This window comes from Selaginella moellendorffii, unplaced genomic scaffold (assembly GCF_000143415.4).
Source record: "Selaginella moellendorffii unplaced genomic scaffold, v1.0 SELMOscaffold_12, whole genome shotgun sequence".
Classification (NCBI taxonomy): Eukaryota; Viridiplantae; Streptophyta; class Lycopodiopsida; order Selaginellales; family Selaginellaceae; genus Selaginella; species Selaginella moellendorffii.
Window position 1 is genome coordinate 2,852,362 of NW_003314273.1, and position 13,725 is coordinate 2,866,086.

The following is a 13,725-nucleotide window of genomic DNA, read 5'->3' on the forward strand; positions in this document are numbered from 1 at the left end:
TGCCGCCTTGCAATCGTCGTCGTCCGGTCGCGGAGATCGACGGCCTTAATGGCGCCAGCGGGGCAGAGGCCGGGGCTCTTAATTCCAGCTTTGGCATTCAAGTCCCCTGCGTATTTCCCCGCGCTCGGCCACCGCGCGGTGCTGGACGCGGTGTTTGGTGCTTTACTTTCCACTCGCTAGATTGGCCGTGCGGCTGACGCACGTGTGCCGCACAAGGCCGCGTCGCCACATTGGCGGAAGAGAGTAGCGTCTCGCCTTCCTTCTCTCTCACACCCAATCTCGTGGAGCTACATTTTTTATTTTTCTAGGTCAGCTGTTGCTGCCACAGATTTGTTGCGAGCGCTTTCGATTCGAGGTGATGGCGCAGCGAGCAGCGCTGCTCGACAATCTCACGCTCGTTCTTCGAGGAAGAAATTTCTGGCGCTGCGCGGCGGATTGCTCATCGTCTACTCCGGTAGCTGGAGCGTCATCGGATTTTCCCTAGGTAGAGCACAGGAATCGTAGCTAGAGCTAGAAATTGGGCAAATATTATCCTCGCGACTGTGTTCTTCGTCCTCTTCGGCGGCTGGGATTTTGCGCCATGGGATCTTCGCTAGCTAGAGTAGAAGTAGAACACAGGTGGGGAGGAATCGAGCGTAGCTAGAGCTAGAAATTTGGGAAAATATTTCGGGATTGGATTTGCAAATGTATATGGAGGGGAGCTGATTTGCGCTGGGCAATGGATCCTCCGAAGAGCAAGGGCTGGTTTAGCTGGTTCTCGAAGAAGAAGAAGGTAAAGCCCGAGGAGAAGAAGCAGCCAGTGGAGAGATCGAAGCCAAAGCGTCCCATAGCCCCTCGAGTAGGGGGAACCAAGGAAGCAGGGAAGCATGGTGACCAGCCCTCCAACGTTACCAAGCAAAAGGTCGCGGCCGCCAAGCAATACATCGAGAATCACTACAAATCCCAAATGAAAAATCTCCAGGAACGCAGGGAGCGGTACGTATACCATTTCAATATAGATAGATAAATCTTCTCTTTACGTCCATACGATCTGTGTTCTAATGGTTTTTTTTCTTTTGTGGTCATTTATCTTCTATCAGGCGATGGATGCTAGAGAGGAAACTGGCCGCTTCTAATGTCAGCGAAGAAGAACAAAACCGAATTCGGAGGGACTTGGCGAGGAAAGAGACTGAGTATATGAGACTTCAAAGACATAAGATGGGGGTGGAGGACTTTGAGTTGCTGACAATTATCGGTAGAGGAGCATTCGGAGAGGTAAGATTAATGCAAGCGTTTCGCTTTGAAACTTATCCGCAAAGCACTGTGAACTTGCAGGTTAGATTATGTAGAGAGAAGCGATCGGGACAGGTGTATGCAATGAAGAAGCTCCAGAAATCCGAAATGCTTAGGCGCGGACAGGCAAGCGCTACGTTATTAGACTCTTGCCAATCACTCCGGTGCTGATGCTCTCGTGATTTTTTCAGGTGGAGCATGTTAGAGCAGAGCGTAATCTCCTAGCAGAGGTTGACAGTAATTGTATAGTGAAACTCTTTTGTTCCTTTCAAGACGATGAATATTTGTATCTCATCATGGAGTATCTTCCTGGTGGCGACATGATGACGCTGCTTATGCGGAAGGACACACTAACAGAAGATGAAGCTAGATTCTACGTCGGGCAGGCCATTTTGGCAATCGAGTCCATTCACAGGCACAACTACATTCACAGGTATGTTGCGAGTCGAGAACATGGCTTGAACTTACCAGTTTTTCTGTGTCTTCTGTGCAGGGATATCAAGCCTGATAATCTTCTACTTGATAAGAATGGTCACATGAAATTGTCAGACTTCGGGTTGTGTAAACCCCTAGACTGCTCTAACTTACCAGCTTTATATGAGAATGAGCCAGGTATAGAGGAAAAGATCAAAGACGCATTAACCTTCGAGGCACTGAAATCTCCTGCTCGCAGACGCACGCAGCAGGAGCAACTATTGCATTGGCAACGAAACAGAAGAATGCTGGTGCGTAGCTTGTACTTCCTTTTGTCCCGATTTTTATCTAAGTTTCCTTTAACAGGCTTATTCAACTGTCGGGACGCCAGATTATATTGCTCCCGAAGTTCTACTGAAGAAGGGATACGGGATGGAGTGTGATTGGTAAGAGGCATTTCTGATTGAAAATATCTACCGGCTTGATTGATTTATGGTGCCTAGGTGGTCTCTTGGAGCTATAATGTACGAGATGCTAGTCGGGTATCCGCCCTTCTATTCCGACGAACCGATGTCTACTTGCCGGAAGGTACGCCATCACATCTTGATTGACTATTCATGAATTTTGTACTCGCTTGCCTCATAACTACGCATTTTTGTATTTTTATGTGTGATTGTTATTGATCAGATAGCATCGCGTTAAGATGTCTTGTTTCATTGACAGATAGTCAATTGGAGAATGCACCTCAAGTTTCCAGAGGAGGCTAAGCTCTCCGCCGAAGCCAAGGATTTTATTAGTCGGCTGATCTGCGATGTAGAGCATCGTCTTGGGACTAGAGGCGTCCACGAGTTAAAGGTAATAGTTTTATCATCGTGTTTTTTCCTGATAAGCTAACTGGATCCACTTTCAGGGACATTCCTGGTTCAAAGGTGTCGACTGGAACAAGCTCTATGATATGGAAGCTGCTTTCAAGCCCGAAGTTGCGAATGAACTGGATACCCAGAACTTCGAAAAATTTGAAGACGTAAGTTTGTAGCATATATGATTCGAATGGTTTCACTTTTTTCTTTCTCTCTTGAACAGAGTAATTCGCAAGCCCAACCGGCTTCGAAGTCCGGACCTTGGAGAAAAGTAAGTTGTTCTTGTGTTGATCATCTTATTTTCCGTTGCACTCACCGTCTTGCTCTTTTAGATGCTACCTTCGAGAGATGTTAATTTCGTTGGTTACACGTACAAGAACTTTGAAATTCACCAAGATGCCCGTGTTCCTGGGATGGGTAAGTTCTCTCCAACATGTTTTCGGTCACTAAAAATTTTCTTTCTCTTGAAACCACAGCCGAGTTGAGAAAGAAGGGGAGGCCGAGGAGACCCTCGATCAAGACATTGTTTGGTACGTAGCAAATCTACGTGATATGATAATTCGTTGCTGATGGTTTTGTCTACGACTATCGCAGATCCAAACGCTGCTACTGGTACTACCAATGCCGGCAACCCTCCAGTGGGAAGTTTTATGTGCCTGGCAACGCAGTACGAGACCGCGGAAAGTCCCGAGCAATCCAGTCCTGCTCGCTCGCCAATAGCTTGATCATCAAAACTTCATCCAATTTGGATTCTCTAAAATCGCTCTCACTCGCTAGCGAGATCGCTGCTTATCTTCTCGTTTCCATTCACACTGTAAATTCTCTATGATTGATTGTCGAGCTAGCGCGAAAAAGACTACCATTTTTTTCCACCTTGGACTTGGTCGCCGGGGGGTTCGAGTCCCATTAGCTTACGTGCCACGTCACGGCCATGTCATCAGAGATACGTTTTGACTGCGACGGAGCTGCGATTGGAAGAAGCGAGCGCTCTCTCTCCAAGCAACAGTACCCCAACGCTACACTACACTCTTTCTTTTTTAGGGCTTGTGGATGGGAGGAGGAGAGGCTAGGCGCATTGTGGACCTGGTCTTGGAGCGCCGCCGTGTCGCGCTCACGGGATTCCCTGGCGCTACTGCTCATGCTGGCGCTGGCTCTGCGCTCTCGATCGATCGAGCTCACCGGCGGCGCTGCATCATCAGCGCCTCGGGAATCTCCAGGTGAGGGTTACTGCTGCTCGAGCGCTACTAGGTCACGAGCATTGGTGATCTCGGAGGACAGGGTAGGAATCGCGGGGTAGCGATGAGAATAGGAGCGTAATATCGCGGCCGCTGTCCAAGAAGAGCTTGGAATGGGCGAGCCAATGTTAACCGAGAAGCTCGAGGGAGGTGAGAATGCTCCGGAGGATGGATGTAGCAGCAGTAGCAGTAGCGATGACAAGGTCCAGAAGAGATTTTGGCGGTCGGCTTCATGGTCGTCCTCGCATTCCGCGCCCCCGAGTCCCGGAAGGCCAGTTCTTCCCATGGACAAGCCTGGCACATCGTATCAGCTTCCTCTCACGCCTCGGCAACAGGGTAGCCGGAGAGGGCCAACGCTACCACCGCTGCTAACCTCTGGGAGAGTTGGGAACGACGAGGCCAGGGACTGGGCTCCTCTTACTCCACGCAGGGATATAAACCGGATGAAGAACGGGCTGGAGATCAAGCTCGACCTCGCTGCCGTGCAGCGCTGCCGGGATTCGTCCGAGCCAACGGAGATGCAAATGAAGAGGGACAAGTTTGCGTTCTTCGAGAAAGAGTGCTCGAGGGTGGCCGAGCACATCTACTTGGGGAGTGATGCTGTGGCCAGGAACCGGGAGACTTTGCTAGCCAACAAGATCACTCACGTACTCAACTGCGTGGGATTCATCTGCAAGGAGTACTTCCGGGACGACTTCAAGTACCACACTCTGTGGCTGCAAGACAGTCCCTCGGAAGACATCACCAGCATCCTCTACGACGTTTTTGACTACTTTGAGGAGGTCCGGGAGCTGGGTGGCCGGGTGTTTGTCCACTGCTGCCAAGGTGTGTCTCGATCCACAGCGCTGGTGATCGCGTACTTGATGTGGAGAGAGGGACGGAGCTTTGAGGATGCGTTCCAGGACGTGAAAGCTGCCAGGGGGATCACCAATCCGAACATGGGATTTGCGTGCCAGCTCCTCCAAGCACAGAAACGAGTCCATGCCTCTCCCGCGAGCCCGAACTCGATCCTTCGCATGTACCGGATGGCGCCACACTCGCCTTACGATGCACTGCACCTGGTTCCCAAGACCATCAACAATCCAAGCCCGACGGCGCTCGACTCAAGGGGGGCGTTTGTGGTTCACGTACCCAGTGCCATCTTCGTGTGGATCGGAAGGAAGTGCGAGAAGGAGATGGAGATCCTTGCCAAAGCGGCTGCTGGACAGGTTGTGCGATATGAGAGGGCGCAAGCTCCGATCATGTCCATATTCGAGGGTGAGGAACCTGAGGACTTCTGGGAGGCTTTCAGCAAAGGCTCGAGCAACTTGGAAGGGGGATACGATCGACTCAAGGGCGACTTGAAGCGGGTGGAAGCGTACGACCTGGACTTTGAGCTCTACCACAGAGCGTTGCAAGGAGTGGTTCCACCGTCTGGTGCCGTGGTAACTCACATACCGGCAAGGGTCAGTGGCTGGAGCAGGCTGAGGAAGAAGTTCTTCTCGGGATCCGTCAAGGAAAAGGTGGCGGCTATCAAGGAGTCGGGGTGTACAAGGAGCGGCTCTCCGCATTCTCCACTCTCGGAAACCTCTACACCATCATCGTCGCCCCCAGCCTCGGGCTGCCCGTCTCCGTCTTACTTCTTCTCGGCATCGCCAACTCCTTCGCCGGCTTCGTCCTACTCGTGGTCTCCAGCCTCCTCGGACGAGTCATCGGCCTCGAGTCGCTACACTTCTCCGGCTCCTTCTCCACTGCGGTTCCCGTCGGCCGCGCCATCGGGGAAACCATCGTCCGTGTCGCTGGCAGAGCGTAGGGGAGGGATGCCTCCATCGCTCTTTCTCGGCAGCATGGTCGAGGAGCCGCCTCCAACTCCGAGGTTTGGAAAGACCTTCAGCTTTAAGTCGGATTCCGACGCAAGCGCTGGCTTGGACGCTTCCGCCACTCCAAGTCCAGACAGTGACCGGGCGATGGAGATTGACAACAACGGGGATAAGAAGAGGAGGATTTACGAGTGGCCCCGGCTCAAGAACGTCGACTTGTCCGGCAGGCACGACTTGGATTCCAGCAGCGTCTACATTCTAGTGAACCGAGTCACGGGGAGAGACGCTGGCGACTTGTTCATCTGGGTGGGAAGCAAGGCTGGGATTTGCATTGACGGCGTTGGTTCTCCCTGCCTGGACGAGGCTGGAGGTCCAAACTGGGAGCAAATTGGAGCTGGCTTCCTCAAGCGCATGGACATTCACAGTGACAAGCCTGCCAGTGTAAGTTTTTATCTTTCGTTCGTTTCGTTCTTCTGGAGTGATGGATTTTCGCTCCTTGCAGGTAATCAAAGAAGGCGAGGAACCAGAAGAGCTCTGGGAGAAGTTTTTCTCGTTGTGACAACCTTTTGAAGCGAGCAGCAGCGTATCCTGTTTGATAGATGCTGCTTTGCTCGGGGGTGGCTGACAACACAAGGCACGCGTCATTCTTTTAGTCAGGTTTCCTGGCTTCTTAAAAGTGGTTTTCCTTCTTTTTTCGTTCTATAAGAAACTCATTTTCAGCTCCAATCTGTTCAGATAGTAGCGATCTCTGGCGATCACGATAGCATGAGGATCGATCGAGAGAACCAAGGAGGTAAATGGAACTGAGTTTTTGGTGTACTGACGTTACTCCTCCCAGCCTCGCCATTACCTTGCTGTGGCTAGGCAGCGATTAGATTGCTACGAACCAAGTACTCTCTCTAAGAAACGAGGCTATGATCTTGAGGTAACTCTCGGAAGTTCAAGAAAAAATTGGTTTGGAACAAAAGATTGGAACAAAAGAATGAAGATCACATCTTCTTGGTTGCGCGGAAAAGTCCCCACTTCTGGTGGCCTTGGCCGCATCGCACCAGTTTGGACTTCCAGCCATGGACAATATCCTCGTAGTCTTCCTGGATCATCACACACAGAGATCACGTAAACAAGCTTTCAACTTATCATCAACGAGAAACCTTGTCACTTGCCTCTGAAAAGTCTTGCAAGAAGCTTTTCTTGTTTCGCTCCACAGCATCCAGCTCCTTGGTCAGGATGCGCACAAACTAAAGCAAAAAGGAAGCTAAGAAAACCATTTAACACGGCACAAAACTCTTTTTTACCTGGTCTGTGCGATCCTCTGCCACGACATCCACAAAACCAGCGTCTCTCAACATCTGTTCCGAAACAGTGACGTCGTGAATATGAATCACCAAAGAAAGAACAGGAGCGTAGAGTAGAGTTACCTGGCCATAGTGATCCACGTCGTGAAGATCATAGCCTCGTTTCTTAATGTACTCGAGAAACTCGGCAGAGACTTCGTCTTTCGATCGGCAGTAGTCCGTGATGAGAAGTTTGCCGCCGGGCTTTAACCACGAAAGGAGCCTCGCGAACAGGGCTGGTTTATCCTGGAAGCATGGCGAAGAACACCTGGAACTCAGAAACACAGACAAAAGGAAAAGCAAAGCCGCGAGATGGAAGCGAGAAGAAAGAGTTACCTGGATATGGAGGATGGTGTCTCGGCTGTAGATGACGTCGAAGCTCTCGGCGGGGAAGTTCTTCTCGGTGCAATCCGCGACTTCAAACTCGACAAAGCACTTGCGTCCGATGGAGCGCTCCAGAGCGATGGACACCATGTTTACCGAGAGATCGATGCCAACGACTTGGACGTCGAAGTCCTCGGCCATGTAGAAATCACCGCCCCCGATGCCGCAGCCAACGTCGAGCACCTTTTGCCCGGCCTCGAGCTTGAGGCTCTCTACAAATTCTTTGGTTGTTTCTGTGTCAACACAAGCCCAAGAGGATGTGAGGTAGAGCAAAGAAAAATCTGTATGTTGAAGCTTCTTCGAACTTAGAAAGATGGAGAGATGGGAAAGAAAATGTCAGGAGATGGAAAACGTTTGGAGCGAAAGAACCAAAGCTTACCGAGTCCTCCAGTGCTTACGAAACCTTCACCAAATATCCGCTCGTAGCGAAGGATGCCGCGCTGTGTGTACTGGACGTTGTCCAAAAACTGCTGAAACTTCAAGCCATCGGGGCCCGTGCACTTGATCTTCTTCCACATCCAGCAGATCTACACGAAAAGAGAGAACGCTCCAAGTTTGTATGGTAGTGAAAACGAAGCGAAAGTTGTACCTGGTTCTGGTTCCTCTTGTTCTTGACGTAGGCCGAGACGCACTTGAACAAGACGAGCTGCAGCTTGGAGTAGCTTCCATCCTCCTCTGCGATGTAGCACTCCTCAAAGATCTGGACAAAGTTGATGAGAAAAGAATCTAAAGTCGGGTGTCTACTCGAATTTTTGTCATCTCTACCTTGTTGTAGAAGCGAGGCTCCCGGTAATGCGTGGGATTGTTCTTGCGCTTGTGATCTCCAGACTGGTGGAAGCACGACTCCCGGAAGAAAATAGAACCCCCGCGTTTGAGCCAAAAGATCATCTTCTTGGTGAGCGCCGTTACCTGTGATTGTTAAGATCGATTTTTAGCTCGAGGAAGACATGAAAAAATGGAGGAGACCAACCTCATCGTCGGAGAGATACATGAGTAGCCAATTGGAGAAGATGAGATCCTTGGAGGAGCGAGGAAAAGTGAGGCTGGGGGAAGTAACGTCGGCACACAGAAACTCGACGTTCTTGTGGCATCCATTCACCTCCTTGTTCTACAAAAACAAAAAAAAGAGAGAAAGATCTTCCTTAGTCACCGAGAAGAAGAAGAAAAGATCTTGTCTAGCGACGAGAAACAATCGAGAAGAAGACGCAAAAGCTCTTGTCTAGAATCAGCAAGGAAAGAGAAAAAACTCAAAGAGAAAGAGGAAGAAACTAACCTTGTCAATGACCGACTGGACGAAATCCATGGCGACAACATGCTTGGCAGACTTTGCCAAGTCGCCAGTGAATCGCCCAATGCCGGCCCCAAGCTCCACCACGCTGATCCCCTCCAGAGGAGGAAGCATTGACAGGATCTGGAAGAAACCAAAAAGAATTTCGAGAGATAGTTTCCCTTCTTTCTCGCTCTTTCGTTCTCCTTCCATACCTCGGGACGCTCCTCTTGATCGAGCTTCGCCGCCTGGCTGTCGAGCAGCATTTCCTCCACGGTCAGCGCGGTGGAGTGCTCCTTCCAGTAGCTCAGCTGGGCATCGCGCTCGGCTAGGAAACAGGACCACAATCAAACCAATTCAAGAAACCACCAGGGGAGAAATCATCGCTGGATCGATCCATGGGCGCTAGAATCGACCGATCGCTTACTCGAAAGAATGGGGGCCGCCATGATCGCGATTCGCGCCTGGAAATCCTCTCTCGCCGATGATCCAACCGAGTGTTACCTACATGCACGAGAAAACTTTAGAGCAAACCCTCTCTTGTTTTTGTAGCAAGAAAACAAAAGCGCAGTAGCTCAGATCTCGCGGATCAAGCTTTAGGAAATGGAACATTATTGGCGATCGCGCAATCATCAAAGAAATAGGAAAGAGAGAAAAAGAAGAAAAGCTTCCTTCCACCGCCAACTTGACACGCGCTCGGATCTCCAAACAAATTGCCACCAAAGAGAGAGAGCGAGAGAAAAGTTTCAGACAAGGATCAAACACGCGTCCCTTCACAATCGCGAAAAACACTTTTTTTTTTTTCTGCGAGTCAGATCCAGGTGGGCCAAAACACTCAAGATTCAGATTCAGATTCACTGCTCAAACAGCAAAAAGTTCAGAAAAAATTCGTCAAAAAAAAAGGAGTTACTCATTTCCTTCGATTCAGATTCAGATTCACCGCCCAAACAACAAAAAAGTTCAGAAAAAAATCGTTAAAAAGAAAGGAGTTACTCATTTCATTCGATTCAGATTCAGATTCAGTGCCCAAGAACAAAAACAAAAATCGTCAAAAAACAAATGCTACTCATTTTCTCCTCCCAAAGTTCTAATTTTTTTTTTTTTTCCTCAGCTCGTATCTACATAGAAACCTTTCCAATCTATTAAGACCAAAAACCCAAAAAAGAGTGATTTTTTTCTTAGCGGTAAGGAAAGAAAGATTGCGACTTGCGTACCAGTGGCCATGTACAATTGCTGATGTCGCAGAGCACTCACTTCCTTTCATCGTCGTCTCTCCACAACTTGTGTGTGAACTCTTCTCTATCTCCACAGCTTCACGCATTTATCGTGGCTGGCCGACGCAACCATGCCCGTCGCTGGCGACTGTGCCAAGGCCGCAATCAGGCCCTGGTGCGCAGGGATTGTCATGCTTTTGTTCTCGACCATGTTCCACAGCTCCAGAGACTGCGAGACAGCGAAACGTTTACACAACTTTCGAAGAGATTTGTCGATTTCCCTACCTCGTAGCAGCCGATGATGAGTAGCGACGGATAGCTCGGGTGGAAGACACAGGAATGGAACTTGTTCCCGTTCGAGCACAGCTCGTGAACGCATTCTCCATCGCCACCGGAGCGGAGAGTCCAGACTCGGACTGAGTCCTCGCTGACGGAAGCCAAGTAGTCACCGTTTTGATCCCAGCATACGGAATGCACTGGCTTCGTGTGCCTCTGGAAGACGGACAGACTCGGTGGTTTGGAAAAAGCTCGTATTGGAAAAAGCTCGATTACCTGAAGAGAATGCCTGCACGTCTCGGCATCGACATCGAAGATAGAAACTACGTTCTCGGCGGCGGCAGCAAGAAGCCTGCCATGACGCGGTTGAAACCGCATTTGAGTCACGCCACCCTGTGAAGATCGACAAAAACCAGTCAACAAAACTCTCAAAGGTAAGAGCTATTCACCTTGAAGACTTTGGTGCAGATGCCCTGGCTTACACTCCAGTACCTGATCTCGCTATCACCGTCGCACGAACACAAGAGGTCTTCGTTCGCTGGATGGAAATCTAAGGACATGACCGATGTTTGATGGCCAGTAAAAGTGCGCAAGGAATAGCTTGGCTGCGCGAAAATGAACCAAGTCATTGCCAAGAGATACGAAGAATTTAAGAACTCACATTGTCTGCATCCCATACTCGTACAGTCTTGTCGAAGGATGATGTCGCTAACCGCGTCGAATTTGGACTAAACCGAACATCGGTTATCAAATACGAGTGTTCTTCCAATGTACTCCGGAGTTTTAGCGTGTCCATGTTCCAGAGCACGGCCTGCATTGTAAGAGCTCAGAAAAGAAAACTCGCAAATGTGAAGCTCACCTTCTTTTCATGGCCAGCACTGGCCAATAGCTTTCCACTCGAAGAGAAATGGCAGCACACAACTTTATTTGTACTGGCACGAAGACAGCCCACCGAGTTGAACGTAAATTCTGCTACAAATAAAACCTTCTAAAAAAAAAGAACTGCAAGACACACGAAACTCACCTTTGGACGCGTCGACATTAGGACTCGGCTTCGTACTGCTAAAGAGACCATCTCGCGGATCGGTTTCCTCGTGAGATAAAAAGGACTCAACGTTGTCATCCAATCCATCCTCGAGCCTGTCAATATCAGCCTGGAGCAAACTATTAATATTGAGGTCCTCGACAAAAACAGCTAAAAAGCCACAATTACCAGTTGATTAGAGGGTGACGTCAATGTACCGTGACCTTCTGATCCATACATCATCAAGGATTTAGAAATGCTGCTACTTTGATGCATCGGGCCACCCATAGACATAACGTCCCCAGGTGTATGAGTTGATGGTGTAGAAGGCGAGTTTGGAGATCGACCTGCGGTGTTTCCAGTTCCAGTGCTATTAGCCGGGCCAGAGGACGATGCCGGTTGCTTTCTCTTTCTTCCACTTTGGCTCCGAGTTCCAGTCTAAAATATATTGTGTGAGATATCCATATAAAATACAATCACAAAATCAGTACAAACCTTCGCTGTACCGGTGCTGTTGTTACTGCGGCTCGGTTCAATTGAACCATAGATTTGTATGGCTGCATCAGCTCCAGTTTGCTGCGGCTGCTGTGGAGTAGCTTGTTGAGGATTATTTTGCTGCATATTTAACTTACTGTTCTGCTGCTGCATTACCTTCATCTGAAAAAGAACACAACAAAAAGAAAGAAAAAATGAGCGAAACGGTTAGTACACACTAGTTCTCAAAAGCGAATAAAATCAAGACCGGACCGTGCTAGTTAGACATCGTCTCAGGCATCTCTAAGGGGATTACCATATAAAAGACGAAACTATCTCATCGTACTCTCCGGCATCTGCAAAAGGACAACTCAGGAGACTCAACCGGGTATTTTTCGCATAGCAATCATCATCAGTTAGCGTGTAAGTGTCGGTGTTAGTAGTTACAAACCTTCATTAGAAGCTCCTGGTCTTGAGATGTTGCACGCGACAGAGGTGATGCAGCTTGCAAGGGAGAACCAATAACCGCGGCTGCTGGATCGTTGAAAACATTCGCTTGTCCTTCTTTTCCATTCCTGTTGTTGAGTAGCATTTTGAACCGCCGAGGATCTACATCAGCTAGTGCTGATGAGGGAATGCTGCCTTGAGGCTGAGCCTGAAAAAGTAGCTGCTGTTGATGAGGAGTCAATGCATGTAATTGCTGGTAAGCGTGTGAGGACGACTGTAGAAATGGTTTCTGCTGCTGGATCAAGCGTTGATCCATGCCCTGCTACGAGAAAAAGCATTAATAAATTGCGACGAAAATAGAAACAGAAAACCACTTACAGCCAAAGACGGCCAGCTCTTCTGTACAAGTAAATTTGAGGATTGATTTGTGTTCGCGCCTGGTGCTAATATACCGCCTTTCATATTGAATAATGCGGGATCAGTTGCTGGTGATCTTTGATTTAATAAATGAACATCACTTTTATTATCCTGCATTATAGAAAAGATTTGTAGAACCTGTAGAACAAAAGAACCATGGAGTAAATACCTGAAGTGCTTGTTGCTGACGAGCCTGAATGCCAGCTGACCTGCGCAAGAGAAGTAAATAAAAGTTAAAGGTCGTAAAGAAAATGCAACATCATCCTACACACCCTGGAGGAGCAACTGAAGGCTTGATATCTGGGTTTGGATCCAGTGACGTATCTCCATACCTCTGCCAAAACAAAGAAATAAATTCAGCCTTAAGATAGAAACAAACGTCTGCTAGCACACCTTCAAAGATGGCTCATCTTGCTTGAGCTTCTCCTCGTAGAGCTTTGCAGCCATAACATTAGCCGTCGGCGTGGCTTGACGAAGAAGAGCTTCCGAAGGACTGCTCATCAATGGCCTTTGCTGCTGTTGAGCTTGCTGCTGCTGATGATGCTGCTGTTGGTGCTGTTGAGCTTGCTGCTGCTGTTGTTGCTGCTGCTGCTGCTGCTGCCTGAGAAGCTGCATTTGATGGAGAGTTTGAGGCTGTTGTTGCTCGCGAGCTTTCAGTTTCTGGGTCTAAAAGACATTCACTATATCAGCTCCTCGAGAACAAAGGAAAAAAAAAAACAAAAAGAGGGTTTGATCCAACCTCGATGTAAGCCGCTGCCACCTCCGAGTGCTTCTCATTCGTGCGAGCAATGAAGATATCCCAAAACACGGACCACCACTCGAACAAAAATCCCCCGGGTGCATCGATAGCTACAAAGTTCCAAAGAAAAAAGGATCACTCGTGACTCCACCAAATCAATCGAGATGACAAACTTACCGACGGGATCGGACGACACTTTTCCTTCCGTGAAAAAAGCCTTTGCCGAGTTCTGCAAGTTCCTCTTCGTGAGATAATCATGGATGTACACGTCCAGCCTAAAATCCAAGCGTAAGAAACACGATCATCGATCATTTCATCAAGAACCCAGATCACGATAGCGCGAGCTGGAACCACCGGCATTAGCGGCAGCAGCAGTAACTTACATCTTATCCGCCTCCCAGTTGCTCTGCGCCATGGCTTCTGGCACCGAATTGGCGCACGAGCAAGGCGCCGATCGATCAGAAGCTACTGTCGCCAAATGCCAGCCGAAATTTCGCCAGCGCCTACCCTAGCTAGTGCGAGAATGCCGCGCGCCCTCGTCCGCCATAGCCGCGAGCTCACTCACTCTC

General features: G+C 49.2%; 4 protein-coding genes across 6 annotated transcripts; 2 read left to right on the forward strand and 2 right to left on the reverse strand.

The window, feature by feature from the left end:
* The first annotated feature begins 219 nt into the window (after positions 1–219).
* On the forward strand, positions 220–3,416 carry LOC9646707 (serine/threonine-protein kinase 38). Its single transcript, XM_024674233.1, has 13 exons — positions 220–975; positions 1,080–1,254; positions 1,315–1,398; positions 1,464–1,705; positions 1,766–1,997; positions 2,053–2,132; positions 2,190–2,274; positions 2,410–2,541; positions 2,597–2,710; positions 2,770–2,817; positions 2,879–2,963; positions 3,023–3,076; positions 3,141–3,416. Exons 1-13 carry the CDS (start codon positions 719–721, stop codon positions 3,269–3,271), a joined length of 1,719 nt encoding a protein of 572 aa, XP_024530001.1. The 5' UTR covers positions 220–718; the 3' UTR covers positions 3,272–3,416.
* A 181-nt stretch (positions 3,417–3,597) lies between these two features.
* Positions 3,598–6,306, forward strand: LOC112346116 (protein-tyrosine-phosphatase MKP1-like). Its single transcript, XM_024674232.1, has 2 exons — positions 3,598–6,021; positions 6,083–6,306. The coding sequence occupies exons 1-2, from the start codon at positions 3,895–3,897 to the stop codon at positions 6,137–6,139; spliced, it is 2,184 nt and encodes a 727-aa protein (XP_024530000.1). The 5' UTR covers positions 3,598–3,894; the 3' UTR covers positions 6,140–6,306.
* A 194-nt stretch (positions 6,307–6,500) lies between these two features.
* On the reverse strand, positions 6,501–9,269 carry LOC9660069 (phosphoethanolamine N-methyltransferase 3). Its single transcript, XM_002969604.2, has 12 exons — positions 8,993–9,269; positions 8,781–8,893; positions 8,572–8,709; positions 8,269–8,406; positions 8,064–8,207; positions 7,888–7,998; positions 7,678–7,825; positions 7,251–7,531; positions 6,999–7,160; positions 6,876–6,929; positions 6,744–6,818; positions 6,501–6,671 (listed from the first exon to the last, which is right to left on the reverse strand). The coding sequence occupies exons 1-12, from the start codon at positions 9,012–9,014 to the stop codon at positions 6,570–6,572; spliced, it is 1,488 nt and encodes a 495-aa protein (XP_002969650.1). The 5' UTR covers positions 9,015–9,269; the 3' UTR covers positions 6,501–6,569.
* Positions 9,270–9,539: 270 nt separating this feature from the next.
* LOC9646708 (transcriptional corepressor LEUNIG) lies at positions 9,540–13,717 on the reverse strand. Of its 3 annotated transcripts, none has more exons than XM_024674231.1 (17): positions 13,540–13,717; positions 13,334–13,431; positions 13,157–13,266; positions 12,811–13,083; positions 12,690–12,751; positions 12,587–12,626; positions 12,379–12,528; positions 12,005–12,319; positions 11,575–11,736; positions 11,269–11,517; positions 11,080–11,209; positions 10,915–11,027; positions 10,717–10,866; positions 10,505–10,660; positions 10,332–10,448; positions 10,065–10,271; positions 9,540–10,008 (listed from the first exon to the last, which is right to left on the reverse strand). In XM_024674231.1, exons 1-17 carry the CDS (start codon positions 13,569–13,571, stop codon positions 9,865–9,867), a joined length of 2,508 nt encoding a protein of 835 aa, XP_024529999.1. In that variant the 5' UTR covers positions 13,572–13,717; the 3' UTR covers positions 9,540–9,864. The 3 variants fall into 3 exon arrangements, with proteins under 3 accessions (XP_024529999.1, XP_024529998.1, XP_002969651.1); XM_024674230.1 differs by having other exon boundaries at positions 12,005–12,322; XM_002969605.2 differs by having other exon boundaries at positions 9,865–10,008; positions 10,915–11,024; positions 12,005–12,322.
* Between the last annotated feature and the right edge of the window lie 8 nt (positions 13,718–13,725).